This window comes from Stegastes partitus, unplaced genomic scaffold (assembly GCF_000690725.1).
Source record: "Stegastes partitus isolate 25-593 unplaced genomic scaffold, Stegastes_partitus-1.0.2 Scaffold772, whole genome shotgun sequence".
Taxonomy (NCBI): Eukaryota; Metazoa; Chordata; class Actinopteri; family Pomacentridae; genus Stegastes; species Stegastes partitus.
The window spans coordinates 59,094-72,461 of NW_007578503.1; the positions used below are offsets into that span (position 1 = coordinate 59,094).

Below are 13,368 nucleotides of genomic sequence, written 5' to 3' on the forward strand. Positions count from 1 at the left end.
ACAGTGTGTGAATGAGAATATAAATCAGAAATCTGCCTATGAAACCAACTTTTTTGCAATTCTTTAACATCTTTTTGCTTGTATTGAAGTTAGCAGGCAGACATATGGTTTACATAGAATACTGAGCGCCTCCAATAAATGTAGCTTAACTTCAGGATGCTTCTTAATTCAACACTTATGAATGTTTTTAGAATCTTGATTCTTAGATTCTGCGTTTTGCACGTCTTTTTACTTGAGCTGGACACAGGAGAACTACTTTAGCACATTTTTCTGTATCTCTGCTGGCTTTTGTCACACTATTTTAACAAAGCGCTTCCATAAAGATTACACAGCAGACGAAGAGAGGTTACTACAAGGAATCAAGAAGCAGCGCTGAAGCCTTGCAATCCAGCACCTTACGATAAAACCACAATGTAACAGAGCTACCACTGTTTTCATACTTTTAAAAGATCAACTCAGTGCAGCATGATTAGGCAGGTATGTGTGACTGTTTTGATATCTACTGCTGTTGGAAGGACGCAGCGCCGTCACTGATTAACTACAAGCTGAGAACACACATCTGGGAGGTCCGGACAGCTCACTCTGTAAACAGCAACGCAGGAGAAACTTTGCGTGGTTTCGCTCCACAGGCCAATGACTCACCTGAGTGCAACTTCCCACAACACAAACACACACCTCACAAAGACCTCACAGATAAACAGCAGGACCCAAACAAAGAGCTGCTTCTCGAAACTTGACCTCACGTCGAGTGTCTTTGTTTCCGTTTCTTCCCTTTTCAGTCCCACTAATATGGGGCCGCTGTTTCTTTAATTAGCTGTACACACTTTAGGGGGTTCAGATGGCAGTAGAAGAGCAGACAGGCAACCGTTTTAACTAGTTACAGACATGGATGTCCCACTTTCTCTCCCTTTCATTGTCATTCTTGAACTCTCTCGAACAATCAGCAGACTTAATGTGAAACAAAAACGGTGACTCAACTTCGGTTCTCATCACGTTACTCGGCGGCCTCGACAGCATCCCAGCACAAAATGAGCAGCACGAATAGTGAAAATGAAAAGTCGACGCTTCTGAACAGCTCTTCGTCTACACTGCTAACCAGCAAGTCTTCAGATTTGAGAGAGCGAGAATGTGGGACATTGTGTTTAAATGATTATCCAAACTCCTTCCACAAATTTGTCCTGAAGTGCATATTCCATAACGCTGGAAGTGCATCGGAGGAAGCTGACGCTTTGTTTCAATTGTTGATAGTGGCAACAGTGAAAGAACAAAAAGAAATCCCTAATTTTCATGTTTGACCTCCTGGCGACAGGAAGCGTGGGAGGAATTATGGGAAATGTGGTCCTCATTTAGAGTAACACCAGCACTACCAACACCACATGAGGCTCCCAGTCATCACTTCTTATTCTCATCATTGTTTCGTACTTGCTGCAGAGACACAGTTCACTTGATGATCCGCTCAGAGATGTGAGCGGTCGTAACAATCGAGCCATTTTATATCTGTATAAACATGTTCGAATGTATATTAAAAAAAAAAAAAAAAAAAAGGGGAAAAACTGAGTTCATAATAATCAAACAAACCCACACTTCCTTTGCCAACACCTGTCTTTTACTGCTCTACCACTTCCCCCGCCCCACCTCTCCTCTGCGCCGGAAAGAAATAAGTGGATGAATAATTACAGGTATAAACACCTCGGGGCCATCCAAAGGGGTTTTTCTTCTCCCGATATTCTTTTAAACATTTCCGCCTCTAGAAATAGTCTTCTGAACAGTTTCTCTTCAGGTGCCTTCGCAGGCCGCTACTTCAAAGCCGGCAGCGCGATGAGGAGGCTCTTATGGTCATTTGTATTTTAATCTTCACCCCCTCCTCCTCTTCCACTCCCTCCAAAACGCTGTCTTTACCTCTCAAACCGTCCCCTCTTTTTAAAATCTATTTATCTGTCTTCGTCCGCATCTAGTTTGATCTTATGCGAATGTTTGGGAGCAGCGAACGGTTTACCTGAGACGGACAGAGCACAGCAACCTGTGACAGGCGGCACTTGGATTTTTAGCAATTAAATGTACGTCTTTTTGCTTCTTTTGTCACTGATTTAAATCGCCGGTTGAAATCAGACATCAGAAGCCTACATTGTGAAGCAAAAGTGAATCTGGAATGTGAATATTTGCAGCTTTTTTTTGCTTTCTAGGATGCTGGATTTCACATTTTTGTGTTCCCAGATGTCATCTCATAACTTGGAATCTGTGATGCGCATTTTACTCTTTTTCTCACATTTTATTCGCCAAACAAATAGTCAGTTAATTAGGAAAATTTACAGATCAACACCACAACTTGCAGCCTCACTGAGATCAGGAAAGCACTGAATTCTTCCCCCTCAAAAAAACAACTTTCGTCTATAACTATAACAAGGACAAAGGGAAGAGTGTGCAATGTTCCGCCATCAACCTTGGATCAAATCAAATTTTTTCTTACTTCTTTTAAATGTTTAAAGGCCCACTGACTTCTAACATCTTATTAACAGTGGCGTGAATGAGGAAACTCATGATTTCCAAACAAAGAAACAGGGATTTATGTATGTTTGGCTGGAGCAATAATGAAGATTTGCTGTTGTATCATCAGCTGCATTTCACTCAGTAATCTTTATACAAGCATAATCTGGCACTTACATACATCACAACAATGCCACGTTAAGACTCTGCCAGTTCCTCATCTCGCACATTAAAAAAACGTCTACATTAGCAGCGTTTCAAAAAGTTGAGACGTAGCTTAAATGTGGCTTTAAAATTCTCAAGTGTTGGTTTATATTGAAGGAAAACAAGATCCTAGAAAAGACAAGCTTTCCGACAGAATCATAGCTGCCTTCTAGTGAAAGCTGCTTTTCTTTTAGGCCTCTTAAATCCGAGAGCGCGGGGTCCTTATCGAAGCCAGTCAGAGGCAGGGAGGCCCCAGCGCCGCTCATCCCAGCCCCTGGGTCTGTATGAAGGGGGGATTAGGGAGGCCTCAGCCTGTGTTGCTGCCATTGTTTACCAAGGGACTAGAGGAAGGCTGAACAACCCCCCTGTCAACACCACAATACAATGGGAAACAAGGAAGTGGCAAGATCCTAGAGACTTGCACACACACATGCCATTCCCTTGATCTTGGAGGATCGACCTCGTATTATTTGGGAAGATACGAGGAGGGGGGAAAGAGGGGGGAGGGAGGGGAGCTTGTTAGCGACAGCAGCTGATTTCTGAGTGGATACAAGGAAGGAGGAGGAGATGTATGAAAAAGTTTACGAGCTAAAGAGACGAGGCTCTACTTCAAACGGCACATAAAGAAACAAGCGAGTAATTATATTCACACTGATGTTTCCTCGCAGTTTTGGTTCGCAGAAATCGTTCAAAAGGGACATTTTGCAGGCTGAGACGCTTCAAATTATCAAAAACACTCAGATGACGTCGTTTCACCCCCTACCTTTCCCAAACATGTCAACGGTCTCTCAGCACTCTTCCTGTCAATTTTCAATGTTGCTGCATGAAATGAAATGTCAAATGGGCAGGAAATTCCCCCAAACGCGACAACAACAGTGTGCGCCGAGCTGTCAAACACGGCTTTGTAAATTCCACTGACTGGCCGCGTGCCGCCGAACGGCATTTTTAATCAAACATTTACAGTTATCCCAAATAAACCAGTTAATACAGTGAGAGATTTACAGTCATGTGCCCCGAGCGGGAAAGTGTTTGAGAGCGGTGTGTTGTCTTCGAAGCTTGCTGACGTCTTCGTGTGACCACAGCTTCCACATCACAGGGAGTTTCACAGCCTCTCTGACTGCATGCAGCCAAATATCAGATATTAGGTTTAACTGCTTCTCAATGATCCGATCAAATGGTCTGCACAGAGGACAGACTGACAGTCCCAGTCGGTCCAGAAAGCTTTGGAACAACTGACTGAGACTTAAAATCACATTAAGACATTGAACTGTCTTTGTCAGACTCGCAGAGGCAAAATCTATTTTGACTGAAACATGTTTAAACTGCTTCAAATGCATCCAAAAAAGGTTTACTTCTTTCAAACTAAACAATGAACAGATGAGAGCCCCACTGATACATCGGTATCATCACAGGTGTAAATGTTCTTTAAACTTTCTTTTACAGATGAAGGTACAGAAAAAGACGCTTTGGGTAATTTACAAACAGCATCATCACATAGTTTGTCCAACAGAGCAGCTCTGACTCTGCTGTTCATGATGCTCTCCGCGCTGTCTGCAGCACATGTAGCAGAGAAAGCATCACAGCTGAGCAGATGATGGTGGGGAGTCAAACGGTGTCATTGTGGTAACCATTTTGTGAAATACAAAGCTGGAAAATTAATAAACAATAACTCCTTTATTTTCCCTTCCCAGTACACAACACATCTGTGAACTATATCAATCGATACATCAATGCCAGAATTTCTTAATCCCTACAATCTGCATCAGCTCCTAAAATCCTGTTTGGGTTGAGCTCTAAAACAGAAACACTGAACTCCTTAGAAGATCATTGTTAATGGCTATTGAGTCTAAATACTAAGCTTATTAAAGCATACCTGCTAACCACCAATTACTCTTTTTACAAAAGCCACTGGCCACTTCAGAAGCTGCTTTTGGTTTAGCGAGCGGGTCACTCTCCGATGTCAACCAAGAACAAATCCATCAACACTCAGGCAAAGTGATTTCAGAGGAGCTTTGCTGTTTTTCCATCATTTGCTGTGCTATCAGAGCACTTATGAATGCGGTACTTCACATTAAAAGCCTTGCACCAAGATAACACTGAGAAGCTTTTATTGTGAAGCTGCTGCAGCCTGAGTCGTGGAAGGAAACTTACAACTCTGACTAAAAGTGATCTTAACACGGACATTTTCTGCACTTTTCTTGTTGACAGGGCAGTTTGATTTGCTATTTAGTTTGATGAAGAGTTACAGGTGGCAGAAATTCACAGAAATATACTGCTGTATAAGGTTTCATTTATTAGAAAATCCACCTCCTACCCAGTACATAATGCTGCCCACTAATAGCAGACATTTCAGGGGAAAGTCTGCTCTTACTCATTTAAGAACAATGTCTATTTTTTTTTTTTTTTAAAAGTCGTGAGAATAATAGTGAACTGATATTATTGGAAACTAAAACATAGTGAAACGTCAAAACTAAACCTTGTGGAATGCAGAGCTATTTAACGTTGGGCTTCTTTTTTTTGGTTTCTACCGCTACTGTCTGTCCACTTTCTAGGAAACGTCTTATCAACAGCAGCTTCTAGCACAATGATAACTCAATAGCACAGATCAATGCAGAGAAACACCCATCTGCTCAGACACCCAGTAGCATTCCCTGCACAAAATCAACAACACTCAAGCAGGTTGGATTCTTTCTGACATCAAGCTCCTCCAGGTCGACTGTGACGTTCTTAAAAGTATGAATTAACTCTTGAGCTTTTCTTTTTTTCCCAGCTCACAAGCACCATAAAATGATCTCACAAATGAAGGAGGTTGCATCGGAGCAGACGGATGCTTGAAAGGGTGATAGTAGGTGGAAAAGGCAGACAGCAAAAGGGAGCTGGGAGAAAGACGGGATGCTGAAGACGCGCAAATGCTCCGTTATTTCTATTGACAGCCTCACCCTCTGCTGGGGTTTGACTCCCAGAGACGACAAAGACTCATGATCCCTTCAAAAACACTGTCTGCTGGTAATCCACAGCATTACACACACACACACACACAGATCTGATACACATGCTGCATCCACACACACACCATACGGCAAACATTAGCACACAAAGCACACCATGAACTCTGGATACAAACACAAGCCCGAGGCAACAAACTTGAGGAGAAAACACGCGGATGAAGACGCACGCACATACAAACAACACGCCAAAACCGAAGATACATACAAATGACTTAGTGTAATGGACTTAAACAGCAAACCGTGCACACGTGCAGTCTCACACACTCCGGATAAAGCTTTATCCAAAGACAACAAGCTGAGGGGAGTTCAGTCATATCTCCCAATCCCACAAATCTCCTTCTTTGGCCACTGGGGCTGATATCTCCATTAACAACAGTGAAATGTCCCATGAAATGCTGTAATAGGAGAATTATCGCTGAATGGGATAAGGAGGGGACGCACTTTGCAGCGGCCTCACGAGTGCACTTTGTAAAAAAAAAAAAAAAAAGACTTCTCAACAGAGATTAGAAGCTTCTTTTTTTTTTTTACATGAGATTTTACCATTAGTCTCAAAATAATGGGTATAAAAGGCTGCGATTTATCTGTGTTTTTGTCAAACATTCTGCTTCTTAATCTGTCAGAACAATAGCAGCTCTGGGTTTTTTTTTTTTCCTTCTAGTTCCATGAAATGCAACGCGATCAACGACTGGTTCTTCTCTGAAGCCAAACATAAGCTATACCAAACATATTCAAACTTAAAAATGAGACTAGACAAAAACCCACACGCTTTACTCAGGGGAGGGAAAACACAGACAAATATTACAATTAATTTCTGACTCTCAGTCATTTAGCTGATGCTCTCACAATGAGTTCGACAGTTTAAAGCAGTTTACGGGAACACGCAGAGGTTTTTAGAAACCCTTCAACTCGGCTGGCAAATGTTAAAAGTGTGACGGAGGGTTATGCCAGTGTTTCTAGATGTAAAAAAAAAACAAGAGATGGAAACATTATAAAATAATTATGGCTGCAGCTAATTATTGCTTTCATCGCTGATTAATCTACAGATTTTTTCCTTCCTGCATATTAAAGGAGGCGACTGACCGTCAAACACGAAACTTTGCAGAATGTTTAACACATGTTTAATTAAAAGAGAGCTTCAGTGCTGATTGGCTATTAATGGTGGTGAGTAATCTGAATGTATCAGAGCCCACAGTAGCACAGTTTTATATTAATTCATCTTATTGGAAATCTGTTACAAAACTGATATAGTGAATAAGAAAAATGCAGAATTTGGAATCCAATAATTAGCCAGGCTCATAATTAATCAATCTAGCATTATTACTTGGCACTGAAAAAAAACTTAAACTTTCTCAGAACCAATTAAAGCATCAGCGTCAAATGTCCAAAACCCAAAGACGTTCAGTTTAACATTACATAAAGCAGATAAACCAGCATTTTTGGAATATTTGCTCTTTAAAGAATGATTTTATTAATGAATCTGAGTAGCTGCAGATTCGTCTTCTACTAAACTGTTTGTTTTGGCTCTTAACAGAATAAAAAAATCCCTATTCTGGTTGAATGAAGCACCAAAAACCCTAAAATGAATCTGAACGTATCAGCCTCCAGGTCATGGAATAAAACTCTTTAGTTACTTTTATTTATAAAATATCCAAACCAAGCACAGGAATCATCTTCCATGGACAGATGGATCGTTTGGGGACTAGTTTTTTTAATCACTAAACACAAAAATTCACAAAGAAGGTCTATTAAAACTGACTGAAAGAGCATCAACGATTCAGCTCGTGTCTCCTTGAATTTGGCACATCACGGTTTGGGGGTTTGCTCATTAGATACAAAAACGTGAAGCAATTATATGACATTTTGAAAAACTACATGAAAATAAAAAGACCTGCTACTTTTTTCTAACCAGCAGCTCAGAGTGAAGTCGCACAGCAGAGGCGGCCCGAGACCGAACAGCAGTCAGCAAAGCTCCAACATGTGTCACCTTGTCCCATGTTAACACCACAACACTAAGAAAACACTAAACACCCCCCCACCACCACCTCACACTTTTTTTCTTTCCTCCGTCAGTCGCTCAGACCTGTAGTTTCTGATCCATCTCTTCCATCCATAATCATCACCCCCCCACCACCCTCCGTCCCCTCCCCACACCTACCATCCACCAAACCACCACCCTGAGCCCCTTTCAAGTGGCAGGTAGACGGGGCGCTGATTCGCCGCTGCCGCCTCACAACCAGCGGGCTAATTACAAGGGAAGCAGCAACAAGTGAGCATTGTGTGGAGTCTCGAAGACACACGGGGGGAAAGAAAGTGCTCTTTATCTCACACTGCCCCCCCCCCACCACCACCCTCGCCGCCACCACCATCACCAGCAGCAGCAGCAAACCCCCCGATCCCACCCTCAACGAGCACAAACTCTGAAAGGCTTCTGCGGTCGGCGCTCCACGGCTGGAGGACAGGAAGAAGCAGAAGAAGAAGAAGAAGGAGAAGAAGAAGAAGACACACCGATGAGTGACTGAGACTCGCGAGCTGTTTGTCGAACACGACGCCGGATGTGTCGAGTTATGCAACGGCGAGTGTTAGGATGTTTAAGGAAACAATGAGTACGCTCTCTCTCGTATTTGCAGTTCATTCAATTATATTCTCAGTGGCAGTATGCGACAGACTCGGGGAGATGCTGTTGTACAACATGTGCTTCTTTCTCGGGCTGCACTAATTATTTTCATTGCTGATTAATCTGGATGCTGAAAAATGCAGATCAGTGTTTACCAGAACCCAAAATGACATCCTCAAGTGTCTTGTTTTGTCTAGAAATTCAGTTTACTGTCACAGAGGAGGAAAGAAATCTGAAACTATTTGAAGTTTTACAAGCTGAATCGTAGAGTTATGACTTTTTTCCTTTAAAAATTGCTCAAACTGATCGATCGGTTATCGCACTAGCTGCTGACAACTAATCGTTTAATCGTTGCAGCTCTGCTTCTCTTGCCAACAAATGCACCTTCATGTGTTAGACCACAAAAAACAAGCAGAGCGATTTTTTTCATTGTCGATTAATCGATCAGTTGTTTGATCTTTAAAGTTGCAGATCGGTGTTTCCCAAAGCCCATAATTTTATCCATGACTCAAAGAAATTCAGTTCACTATCAAAGAACAGGAAAGAAACCTGAAAGTAATCACAAGTTTAGACGCCAAATCACAAAATTTGGACTTTTTATCTTTAAAAAATGACTCAAACTGAACGATCGATTACCAAGACAGCTACAACAACTAATCGATTAATCGTCCAAAGCTCTGCTTCTCTTCCAAAGAAATCCTCCTTCATGTGTAACACCATAAAAAAAACAAGTAAAGCAACTATAGTCAACGATTTTCTCTTCATGAACATTTTTCAGCATCAATGTTTTTCTAAAAGCATCTCTGGCAGCTTCAAGTCAAAGTCTTGGGGAAACTTATATATTATTCAACAGCCAATACAAATGTGAGAACAGCCTCCCCTATATATATATAAATGTATTTATTTATTTAAGCCATAGTTGATTACATTTCATTTGACATTATTCTGTACAACTGCAATGGAGCTACAACTTTCACAGACAGTACAACACGGAAATGACAATGTCAGTCAACAGCCAACAGCTTGAAAATTTAATTTTTTTTAAAAATGCAAGGGGTTGAAGGCATTTTAAAGGAATTATTTTTACTGGGAGATGATCTATTACAACTGTCAGCTTTTTTTTTTTTTTTTTGACCCTTCAACGACCCATTTAAAATCTCCCGTGACCGGCCGCTGGGTCTGGTGTCGTAAAAACACCCCCAGAAACTTCCAAGGTGTCATTTAGAAAGAATCTGCTGGGGTTTTTTTTTTTCTTCAGGCCACAGAAGCAGATTTTGTGATACAGCAGATTCCTAATTCACTATTAAATCAGCCTGCAGCACATGTGATCTGACAAACAGGCATCTATGCTGTTTAGCAAACGTCTTGTCTGCTAGAGCAGGGGGTTAATTCAGGCAACAGGATTACGCAGCACGTGAAAAATGAATTAGGCACAACCGCTCATGTTTGGTGCAATTAGTCAGCCTATCCATGGATATTGGTTCTTATGGCTGACTTGAAGGGATTTTATGATGAATTTTTTAGGGCTGTCTGGCTGGATGAGTGATACTGCACACTTGAAATCCTTCCACGAGTCTTTCTGATGTTTGTTTTAGCGGTTTAACACTCCGAGCTGCCATTAAGGCTGCAACAAACCTCTTGTCATTCATGGTGCTGAACAGATGGAAAACGTCATGTGAAACGCTCGGCGATGACGACATCGATCGTATTCCAACTTCAGCAAAGGCGTAAACAAAAACAAGCTCTCTTTTTTCCGTTTCGGCTCACGAAGCTGCGGCACTTTGATTTCATTTCGCTCCGTTTTAAATACAGCTTTATTTTATAAGGCAGTTAGGGGCGAAACAGTTCAAAGCCAAATCAGAGCACATGTTAAGTTTGAGACTGATTTGCAGCGACGCGACAGTCATCTGTCATCCGATAGAGTCTGTGTTTGCCTCCTCTGAACCTGGATCAACCTTCACTTCAGACACGGCACTAAAAGAAGCTCTTTCTGTGGCTTGATTGACAGATGCGGACATTATGTAATCGCTACATCTACTACATACATCTAAAGAAACCCAACTAAAATCAATATATGACCAATCTGATGCTGTTTCAAACCAACTTAGATTAAAAAAAGAGCCATGAAAAATTCTGTATAAAGACATTAAAATGTTTCACAGATACCACAGTATTGCTGATCACATCTTAAAGAGAAGAACATCTGAATTTTACATGGATTTAAGCAGACGTGTGCTCATTTTCAACACAACTTGCAAGAAAAAAATCGAAATTATAAGAATAAAAAAAAACAGAAATGCCAAGAAAAAGTGTTTTCACTTTTATCCCACAGCTTGTAGACATATGCTACTATTGAATTCTGGCTACCGAGGATTCATTTGCTTAACAAAAATGAAAAAATATCCAGCCAGGAGCCACTGGCTTCAACACAGTTCCATGGTGGTCAGCTGCTTTGACCAGAGCATCACCGCCAACACTGAATTTTCTTAAAAGTGCATCAAATAAAACTCCCTCCTGAAGCTCAGGAGCTGCGTTCAGAGTTTGGACTTGATGCTAAAGAATACAAACAGCAGCCTCAGTGCAAAAAAACTTGCACCAGAGGCCAGAGTTAGGACGTAACGTGGGCAGATAAGGAGCTCCGAAACCAGGAGGAGAGCATCGATCGGTGCACAGTGGCCAGCAGGAGGATTTAGAACAGAAGAAGAGGACTTACGGATGGAGAAACCGAGCTGTTGGGGAGATACGGGTCTGGCAGCATCAGGAACGGATACCCGGGGTACGCCGGTGACTTGTACATGCCTCCATCTTGTTGCTTCGACACTGAAGTCACACATGAAAAGCAACAAAACAGAGTTAGAAAGTAATAAAAAATGCTGGAATGAGTTCGTTTATGATGCCAGTTTGTAGAAGTTCCAATCAAACTCTTGGTTCTGGTGCCTCATGATCATGATTTAAAACTTTGCATCACATATTATTTTTTACAAGTGATGGTTGCTTTGGATTAGGTGTGAAAATTAAAATGAAAGCTGACTCTTACTTCCACCGTGCTGCTGAAAGGTTTAACCAAAAAGAAGACACCAAAATAAACATGCACACAAAGCAGGTCAACTATTACTACATGTTATATCCTTGCATGAGTGCAGACACTTGAGACAAAAGCGTTACAACCGTCACCCAGACCGAGAGGCGTGAACTCCTGTAAGCCTTTGTGTTGATTCATTTGTCACCACCACCACCCATAATAAGCATCAGAGGCCTCTCTGTGGGTCAGCTACAACTACACTTATACCTGCTCGGTCTGACAAAAAGAGACACAAGCCTCACTTGGCCGAGAAAAAGGTGACAAAACTTAAAACGAATACGACACGACGCAAGACAAGAGTCGTCTTTGCGGGTTTCACTTTTTCTCAAAGACCCTCGTTTTAAAACCGCAAAATCCACATTTGATGAGGATTTTGCTCGAAAAAGGATCCTGAGAATCGAAACGTGTGTTACACAACAGCCAAACAGGGACGCCTGTAATTAAAGCTGACGTGTGGATGCTCTCTAAACGTGCAGGGTGGAAAATCTGTTCTTTTTGGGTGGTAAGAAAACCTCCAAATGTCCCTGGGTGACCCCTCGGTCATCACACAAATCTATAATCTACTAAAATACACTCACATGCTGCAGATATGACTTTCAGAATAAGATGGTGGAAGTGTTTCATACAAGCTGATGAGCTCTGCTTGAGAGCATTTATCCAACACTAATAGCTGCTTTTAAGGCCAAAAAATCCTGTTAGTGGAGGTCAGTTCTGCTCTCTTGATCTGTGCTAATCTGGAGCAGAAACCGCAAGAAGTAGGAGAAAACCGAGGACATCTCTCTCTTTTCTTTTCTTTTCTTTTTTTTTGTTGCAGTGGACACCTGATAACAACTGCAGCACGTGTCCAAAATCTGTGCCCCCTTGTTTTTTTGGCACACTTGGCCAATTGTTGATGTGCATGTTTGTGCAGGTTTTTTTTTTGTTTTTTTTCCTTACCACCATCCAGATGCTCCCGGTGTTTGTCTGGGAAGCCCCTCTGCTCGCCCTGCTGTCCCCGTCTGACCGCCTGGAAGGCACCGACAACAAAACACGGAGTGAGAGACTCTCCAAAAGCAGGAAAAAAAGCGAGGCGCACGGCAAAGTGTTGCATAGAGACAGTTTACAGCTTATCGTACTTTATGATGAACTTAAATTCACTTCTCACATCGCTTGCCTGAGAGTTTTTTACAACTGGAGGCGATTCACTGTGCGTTTTTTTTTTTTTTTTTTTAAGGTTTCATTCAACGCTTGTCAGCAGCAGCAGCGCGTAAAATAAAACAAGCTGTCACGCACACTTTCTGCGTATTAAAGCCAAACACACAACACAACACGCTGCTAGCCACCTACCGCCGCGTTCGGACTTTGATTTATTTCCGATTCGTTCACCAGAGAGGACTTGAGGTCGGCCAGGTCTCTCTCCGTGAACGCGTTTTCTTGGATTTTCTCCTCCTGCTCTCCTTCGTCTTTGAACGAGATCATCTCATCATTCGCTCCCAGGTCGTCCCCGCCGCCGCTGCTGAGCTGAGGCATGTTGTCTACTTCCACCCCCTGCGATGGTACGCTTCTTTTTTTTTTTATTTGTTTTGTTTTATATTTAAAAAAAAAAAAAAAAGAATGATACGAAGAAAAAAAAAAGTCAAATCGACGGACTTCTGCGTTAAATCTCCTCAGTCTGGGGCGCCTCCAAAGTGCAGAAAACCCCCCACCACATGCGTAAAAGAAGAAGAAGAAGGGAAAGAAAAAAAAAGTTGAGATGTGGCGTCCCCCGGCTGGTGGAGTCGGTAGAAGACTAATGTTTCCCTACAACTGCAAACAGCTCATTTGAGCCCAAGACAAGGCGAGGAGTCCCGACATCAAAGGGCGCCGAGCGGGTGATTGACAGGTCCGATGAGTTGTTGGGGGGTTGTACGATTGTTCTGAGAGGGCTGAGCCTCTTAAAGAGACATCACCTCCTGGAGCCCGGATCAACAGGCTGTATTCATGACTTCCAGGGGCGG

General features: G+C 42.1%; 1 protein-coding gene across 1 annotated transcript in view; it reads right to left on the reverse strand.

The window, feature by feature from the left end:
* Window positions 1-13,159, reverse strand: part of LOC103364726 (transcription factor 7-like 2) — a gene marked incomplete at its 3' end in the record, with an annotated part of 71,843 nt that extends 58,684 nt beyond the window's left edge. Inside the window, exons 1-3 of the mRNA XM_008291950.1 lie at window positions 12,719-13,159; window positions 12,329-12,398; window positions 11,024-11,130 (exon numbers count right to left, since the gene is read on the reverse strand). Of these exons, the coding sequence (XP_008290172.1) occupies window positions 11,024-11,130; window positions 12,329-12,398; window positions 12,719-12,901 (360 nt within the window). The remainder of the gene's footprint in view (window positions 1-11,023; window positions 11,131-12,328; window positions 12,399-12,718) is intronic.
* Between the last annotated feature and the right edge of the window lie 209 nt (window positions 13,160-13,368).